The sequence below is a fragment of the Tamandua tetradactyla genome, chromosome 16 (genome assembly GCF_023851605.1).
Source record: "Tamandua tetradactyla isolate mTamTet1 chromosome 16, mTamTet1.pri, whole genome shotgun sequence".
Classification (NCBI taxonomy): domain Eukaryota; kingdom Metazoa; phylum Chordata; class Mammalia; order Pilosa; family Myrmecophagidae; genus Tamandua; species Tamandua tetradactyla.
The window spans coordinates 13,344,926-13,352,575 of record NC_135342.1 but is presented as its reverse complement, the minus strand read 5'-3'; the positions used below and the strand labels follow the sequence as shown (position 1 = coordinate 13,352,575).

At 53.2% G+C, this 7,650-nt stretch overlaps 1 protein-coding gene across 4 annotated transcripts; it reads left to right on the top strand.

Annotated features, from left to right (window-relative positions):
• The first annotated feature begins 2,251 nt into the window (after positions 1-2,251).
• Positions 2,252-7,174, top strand: SELENOW (selenoprotein W). Of its 4 annotated transcripts, none has more exons than XM_077131310.1 (6): positions 2,252-2,382; positions 3,852-3,876; positions 4,001-4,054; positions 4,245-4,319; positions 4,426-4,523; positions 6,771-7,174. In XM_077131310.1, the coding sequence occupies exons 1-5, from the start codon at positions 2,336-2,338 to the stop codon at positions 4,504-4,506; spliced, it is 282 nt and encodes a 93-aa protein (XP_076987425.1). In that variant the 5' UTR covers positions 2,252-2,335; the 3' UTR covers positions 4,507-4,523; positions 6,771-7,174. The 4 variants fall into 4 exon arrangements, 3 of the variants coding, with proteins under 3 accessions (XP_076987425.1, XP_076987424.1, XP_076987423.1); XR_013163358.1 differs by lacking the exon at positions 2,252-2,382 and adding an exon at positions 2,962-3,388 and having other exon boundaries at positions 4,001-4,067; positions 6,776-7,174; XM_077131309.1 differs by lacking the exon at positions 2,252-2,382 and adding an exon at positions 3,031-3,388 and having other exon boundaries at positions 6,776-7,174.
• The last annotated feature ends 476 nt before the right edge of the window (positions 7,175-7,650 follow it).

Sequence of the window (7,650 nt, the reverse complement as noted above, 5' to 3'; positions counted from 1 at the left end):
AGGTGAATCCAAAGAAAAGACACATTAACAGATCAGGAATATTGAAATCAGTGTGCAAAATAGAGGCCAAACATTCGGTGGGGAGAGAAAGTTGTCCCTCCACCAGACAGAATTCATTTGCATGCTTGGAGCACTTATGTATAATTTAAGGAGTTTAAAAACAGTCCCCATAGAATCAGGTAGTTCTGAAGGATGGGCTATAGGAGTGCATAGTCTTCCCCGGAAGCATGTGCTTTTCCCTACGATATGTTGGAGGGGGTTTCTGGAGGATGAGTAGGAGTCAGACAGCACAGGAGGGAAGGGACAGCATGTACAAAGGCTCAGACACAGGAAGCTCGGCCATGAACCAGTGCTTCTAAAACCCGTGAGCACGGAGCATCCAGAGAAGGGGTGAGTGAGGAAGGGGCGGTGTCTAGGGGCGGACGGTGCCGGGGTTTGGGTTTTTGTTCTGATGGCCCTGGAAGTCCACGCAATGAGACTCTACGCATGGGACCCTGTCTCTGTGCCCTCCCCAAGCGCTCTGCATAACTGTGATTATCAAATGCTCCCAGGACACCCGGATCAGGGCGCACAACAGGCTGCAACGGAGATGGAGTGGGATGTGGGTGTTGCCTGCCACCTGCCCTGAGGCGTCGGGGCTCCAGGAGGAGAGGACCAGAGCTGTGGAAAGAGAGAGGTGCCGAGGGCAGGAAGACATGGCAGTTACATTTACTGGGCCACCCCGTATGACACCAGGCACTGTGCTAATTCTCTCTGTCTGTATGAACTCATTGAAAGCTCATATCAACCCCCGAAGGAGGTACTTTTTAATTTTGCTTCACTCCCTTATTCCCACCTGCCAGATCATTCCCTTGAGGGAAGGGGACTTGGCCTCTTTTTTTCCCAACGCTGTGATGATACCAATCAAAACTGGTGGCTTCTATGCCTGATGCACTCAGATGACCAATTCCTGAGACTCTGAGGTTTCAAAGAGAGAGTTTATTACCAGATTTGAAACAGGAGACCTACTGGACCAAAACTCTGTTTCCCCGAATTGCAGTAATTCTGATAGTTTTGTAGCATCAAAAGATGGGCAGGTGGTTTTGGTGCACGGGCGGTTCAGTGCTAGAATGCTCGCCTTCCATGTGGGAGACCTGGGTTCGATTCCCAGACCATGCAAACCGCCCCCCCCCCCCAAAAAAATGATGGCAGGTTTTAGGATAATGAGCACAATGGCCCCAGGTGATGTAATAGATGTGATCTAATTATTGAGCATGTGCACATTGATTACATGCTTAATCACAAAATATATATAAGAAAATGGCAGCTTTCATATGATGATGGTCGTGATTTTTAGTATTATAATAAGGTACAGGCAACTTAGAGGTTAAAGTCTAAGCTACTGTGCATGTCAGGAGGGCCGATTATGGTTAGATCCAGTCTCTGTTATCAAGATAACTTTGGAATTGATGTGTGTAGGTCCTGGGCTGGCTCGATACCCTTAAGTAATAAACATTAGGGGCTGTTTTCAGTGCTCATGGGACTCTAAAGTTGAAAAATCGGATAAAAGGGGTGCAAGTGGGGGTCAGTCACAAGGTTTTTACAATCACAAGGGCATGAGATAAAGGCTATACAATAATTATCAGAGATCAAAGCAGCTGGATTACAGTTGAGAGACTGGAGGCATTTCCCTCTGTCTACTCCTGTATATCAGAAAGTAAAAAGGAATGCTATAATGATTCAATTATAATCATCCCCCAAATCCTGACTGTTCCGTTACAGTACTCCAGAACCTAGGGCTGCAAGTGGGGTGTTCAGTATATATTTGTTACAGGAACCAACATTCCCTGAAGGCGATCACGCCCATTTTCCAGACTGGGAAACTGAGGGTCAGAGAGGCCAAGCACCTGCGCGCCCTGGCCCCACCCCGCCCCTGGGAGCCGCCCCACCCCCAGGCCTGGCTGCCCAACGACGCATTTACGAGGCCGTTTCCCGCCAATCGCCTGCGTCCTTAACCAGCGGCCCGTGAGGCCGTACCACTCCGGCCCAGGACGGGGTCCCCGGGTGAGAACGCGCAGAGGGCTTCTCCCAGGGACCACCCCTGCCGAGGCGCTCTTGAGTCCAACAGGGGTACGAAATAGACTCTTCCGTGGGCGGGGGCCCAGGGTCGCTGGCCTCAGGCCCCGCCGTCCCAGTTTCGGGACCTCCGGCTCCGCAGCGTCCCCCTCGCGGACGCGTTGGTCTGCGCCGGGGCGTGCCGCGTTGCCGTGGTCTGTGCGCACGCGCCGCCCGCCGGGCGCTGGCTGAGTGTGGGGCTTGCAGGGCCGGGACGCTCGGAGGGTCCGCGCTGCGGCGCATGTGGCCCTCGCGCATCATGGCTCTCGCCGTCCGAGTGGTTTATTGGTAAGCGCTGCGGCCGGCTTCCCCGACCACCGCCCCGAGGCCTGCCCGCACCCCCTCGGAGCTGGCGGCGGGGCCAGGGTGGGGTGGGCGAAGCCCGGGGTGGGGGTGGGGGTCGTTGGGCCTCTCTCCCCGGTTTGTGACACCCTAGAAATCCCCGACGTTCACTTTTCCCCCGGGAGACCAGGGCCGGGCCCCGGAGCTCATTTTGGGGAGGGTGTCACAAAGGGTCACCTTTGTTCTGCGGAGGCGCCTCCGTCACCCTTAGGCTTCCCCTCCCCCACCGCAGTTGTGGGGGTGCAGAGGGAGTCGAGAATGTTCCTGGGTGTGCTTGGAAAGGACTTGAATGCATGCGTTCCGGGCCTGTGCCCGGGGGTGCCCTTGGCCGCCAACACCACTCCCTTTCTGCCTCAGTTTCCCCATCTATAGGAAGGGGGAAGGTGACCTTAATAGTTCCCTTGGAGGTTGGATCTAATTTCCACCCCAGAGTGAAAGCCCCGAGAGGGCAGGGGATTTTCTTTCTCTTTTGTTGACTGCTGCATCCGGCTGACACCTAGTATAAAGCCGGGCACACAGTAAGCGCTTAATAAACGTGTTCGATGAGTTTCCCCTTTTGGAAACCTCGTGAAGAAGGGGAGTTTTAGCTCCGTTTTATAGTTGGCGAGGAAAAAGGCTGGGAGTGGGCTGGGGTGGGGTCAAGTTGGGAGCTTGCTGCCCAAACGGTAGTTTCAGGGAGAGGGCCAAGTGAAACTTGGATCTCCTGGCTGTAATATCTTTAGTAATGACCATCGGGGGCAGCCTGGGGCTTTCAAAGTCTCAGATGGGTGGCAGCTTCAGAAATGCCCCAGCCCGTGTGCCAAAAGCAGAGGCTGGAGTGGCATTTTGAGACCTCCCCACCCCCCAACGGGGGCCTGTGCACCAGATTCCAGTCCCAAAATAGCTTACAGTGGGGATGGGGGAAGCGTTTGAATTTCAGCCTCAGGACTAGGAAGAAATTCTGGATCCAGGAGTAATTGGGTTTTCCTAAGACCCTCTCCTTGGGCCCGGGGTGGGATGGGGGAGTGAGGTGGTGGGATGGGGAGGCTATTATTCATACAGTTTTTATCCTAATCCATTTCCCTTTTTCCCTCCCTCTCTGCTTCTCCCCCCATGTACCCCCTTTTTCCATCCCCCTTTTTGTCTTTTGACTCCCCTCCTCTGTTGGCTTTTCTCCTCTCTTGGGGTGTCCACCTCCCTCCTGGGTCCCTGTCTCCCGATGTTCTCTGTCTCTGTGCTGTCCCCCAATACTCTGTGGGCATCTGGTGTCTGTGTGTCTTTCCCCTCCTCTCTTGAGGGGAGCTTTGTCCTTCTCTGCCTCGTCTGTGTCCGTTTTCACCTCTTCCTGGCCGACATCTTGTTCCCTTCCATCTCTACCCCTTTCTCCCCACCCATCTGTCTCCCCCCCACCTTGGACTCTCACCCACCACCACCAGTGGCGCTTGAGGCTACAAGCCCAAGGTAAGCAGAACCTGGGTAGCCAAAAGACATCCTTGGAGGGCAATGGTGAGGGAGGACGGAAAGCACATATTGGGGGCAGAGCTGGCTGGTGTGACCCCCGTGTGACCTCACACCCCACTTTCAGTATTTACAGCTCAAGAAGAAGTTAGAAGATGAGTTCCCCGGATGCCTGGACATCGTGAGTCTTGAGGGTGAGGGTGGTTGAGGTCATCCGATTGCCAGGAAACAGTTCCCAGCCTAACGGTCCATGTAACTGAGTGTCAGTCACAGGTCACAGAGTGCTGTGAGGCATTTCCATGCCCACACTTCCTGGGAAGTAGGGGAGAAAGTGTTCCCAAGAGGCCATCTCGGTCTCTCCCTCTCCTCAGAGCGGCGAGGGGACCCCCCAGACCACCGGGTTCTTTGAAGTGATGGTAGCTGGGAAGTTGGTTCACTCTAAGAAGGTATGTCTGTCTGTCTGTCCCGTCTCTTTTTTGGGCTAGTGTGGGATGGGGGCTGAGGTTGGAGTCCTGGCCGCAGCTTACCCTTTCCCTCTCCCTCCAATCCCAGAGAGGCGATGGCTTTGTGGACACAGAGAGCAAGTTTCTGAAGCTGGTAGCTGCCATCAAAGCCGCCTTGGCTCAGGGGTAGAGGCCCCGAAGGTAGAGGTGAGAGGGCCTGAATGAAATCCAGGGCGGAAGGAGTTTCTTGTCATCCTCTGATCCCCCCCTACTCCACTCACTGACTCCCCAGCTCAGGGTGGAGAGGGGTGCATCCAGAGTAGGAGGGATGGATGTTAGATCTGGGGTGGTTCCGGATGAGGCCTGAGATTGTGATGGGGGTCAGGGGCTGCCCTAAACCGGCTGCTCTGGTTTGGGAATGAAAGGTAACTGTGGGTCTTTATCTGATTGCCAGGAAACGGTTCCCAGCCTAATGGTCCATGTCATAGAGCACTGTGAGGCATTTCCATGCCCATGCTTTCTCATTTAGAGGTTGTCAACAACAGCCTCTGAGCCTGAGAACTGGTTACAGGCATGTTCTCAAGTTGACCCCGACTCCAGAACACCCCCCTATAGGACTGAGTCAGTCCAAGAATGCTCTGGAAACAAACGCTAGCCTTAAAGCTGATTATCTGTTCCCAAACTACTCCAGAACCTACTCCCAGCAGCTCAGATACAGTCTAGAATCTAATACCCGCTCCCAGCCTGGTATTTGAGAAGTGGGAACCAGGTCCTAAAACTATTAGATTTGAACTAGTTTTAATGTATTCTGAGCTCAAATATTAAGTTTCTAACTCAGTGCATTCCAGAACAAATAGCAATTATTTTCTGGAACCTAGAACTGCTTTTCAGCATCTTTTGGACCTAATTTTCAGTTCTCAAGCCAGTACATTCCAAGTGCACTCTGAGCCCCACCTGCTGTAGCACTGGGCACCAGCTTCCAGCACAGTCCAGAACCACGTTTTGGATCCTGCCACTCTAGCACCCAGAACCACTTTCTGTCACCCTCTCTGCCTAGGGACTGGTTCTTAGCCCACAGTGGTCTAGAATTCAGTCTCCCAAGTACCTGCTCCCAGCATGCTTTGCATCAGAAAACTGCCTCTCAGGTGCATTTCCCGGAGTTCTGGTCCAGAGCCCAGTGAGGCTACATTTGATGTGAATTGTGTGTGACCATTTGAAATAATGCAATAGAAAAATGCGAATGTTTGCCTCTTGTCCAGATCTGCAATGAAGTGGATTGCCCAAAATTAAAAGGAAAAAAAATTGCATAATTTCAAAGCTGAGTGAGCAGAATAAATTGTGAACAGCTGCTGTGAGGGAGCTGGGTTGGGGTGGGGAGGGGTGTGCCACCAGAGGCGGGATTTGAATTCTTGAAGAATAAAACGGTGCCCTACCCTTGCATAAATACACCCTCTGTGCCAGTTACAAACTGCCAGTGACTCAGAGTCTAGTTAATTCAGCCTGAGGCCTGCTTGCATTCCGGAGAGGCCGACAATAGATGATTTCATCCAACATAAGACCAAAAATGGGATTTATGTAAGGAGAGAGGGGGAGAAAAATTGCAGACAGTTTGATGGGAGAGACTACATTTCCTCTGAAGTATTAGGGTTCTCCAGAGAAAGTCAACAGAATATATGTATGTATGCGTATATATATATAAACATTAAGACATTTATTGAAAGGAATTTGCTTGTGATTTATGGTGGCCGATGAGTCCAGGTTCTGTGGTTCAGGTTGGAGGCTGGAAATTCCTGGAGGAGTGGAGGTGTAGTCTCGAGGCAGAATTCCTTTTAGTTATTGAAACCCTCGGTTCTGGCGTTTAAGACCTTGAACTGAAGAGCTGAGGCCCACTCACGTTGCCTTAAAACCGACTGATTGTAGATGCTCATCCCATCTGTGAAATGCGTCCTTGGTCCCAGCCAGTGGGTTTGACCAAACAACTGGATGCCAGAGCCTGGCGGAGTTGACACAAAGTGAACCTCACAATGGGTGAATCGGTCAGCTGCTGGCCGGCAGGGCGGGCCGTCGGGGCGCTCAGAACTGGAGTTGGCCCTGTTGGGAAAGGCGGAAGGAAGCACTAACAGTTGCTGGTGGGTCCTTTGGAAACCCTGGAGTTTGGTGGCAGGGCGCAGCTGAACTGCTGGCTGCAGGGTCTGCTGGAGGCAGCCCGCCAGCACGTCCAGCTCCGACCCAGCCCGCAGCGTTTCCTCAGCAGAATTTTCTCAGAACCAACTGCTAACAGCTGGGTCTTGGCCCACCTCGCCTTGTCTGGCTGCAGTTTCTTTCCTTCATGGGCCTCGCGGTTTCTCTGGGCCCCACTTTCTCCCCAGGTCTGCAATGCCCTCCGTCTCCCCCTTACCTCTGTTTCCTTTGTCATACACCCCAGCCCCCTGACCACCTCCCCTCTCTCCACAGTCCAGGAGGAGACTTGGCCCAGCCACGCTCGGCAGACGCTCCATGAGGGGGAGGACTGAAATGTCTCGCGGATGCCTGGTCCTCCCCTGATGCTTCCGCGGCTGCTGGGTGGGCAGGGTGGGTGCCCCTGGTCTCTGCCTCTGTGTGTGTGTCGTGTGTTTGTGTCCCCTGGAAATCTAGTTTTTCACACCTACTGTCCTCCCATACCCCACTTTTGCCATCTCTCCGTGAATCCCCCCGAGTCTCCTTTTGCCCCCCACCCCAAGTTCTCTGCCCTCCGGAGCATGCTGGGGGCAGGTACTTGGGCCCCTTCCCAAGGGGAGGGTCAGGATGAATGGTTGAGTGAGTGTCTCAGGTGATAGCAATGGTTCATAGCTCAATAAATGTGGAGCAGTTTAACAAAATTTACCTGTGTCTGAGTGTATCCTGTATTCCCCGGAGCCGCCTCCCTCATTCCCAGAACGGAAATTAGCAATCACATATTGAGCACATACCTTGCTAAGCAGAGCACCTGACAAGATACTGAGGCTATGCAGATTTGAACCACAGGTGCAGTAGTGATGTAAATTTAAATGAGACCAGACTCCCAAGTGCCTTGCTTAAATAAGGAATCTTGTGGCTCCGAAGTCGTTGAGGAGACACCCATCGAGAGTTGGAGTATGCTGCTCCCTGGAATCTGAGCAGGCTCAGGGTTGCATCCACCAGCAGTGTGGCAGAAGTGGCACTGCCAGGCTGCCAGGGCCATATCTGCAAAAAGCATGCAGCTTCCCCTGGGCCTGGGAGTACTCGCTCTCTGGGGGGGTTCCTCTTAGGACACTTCTGAGAACCCCCCCACTTAAGGAGGCCACGTGCAGGAGTGCCAGTCAATAGCTCCCCGAGG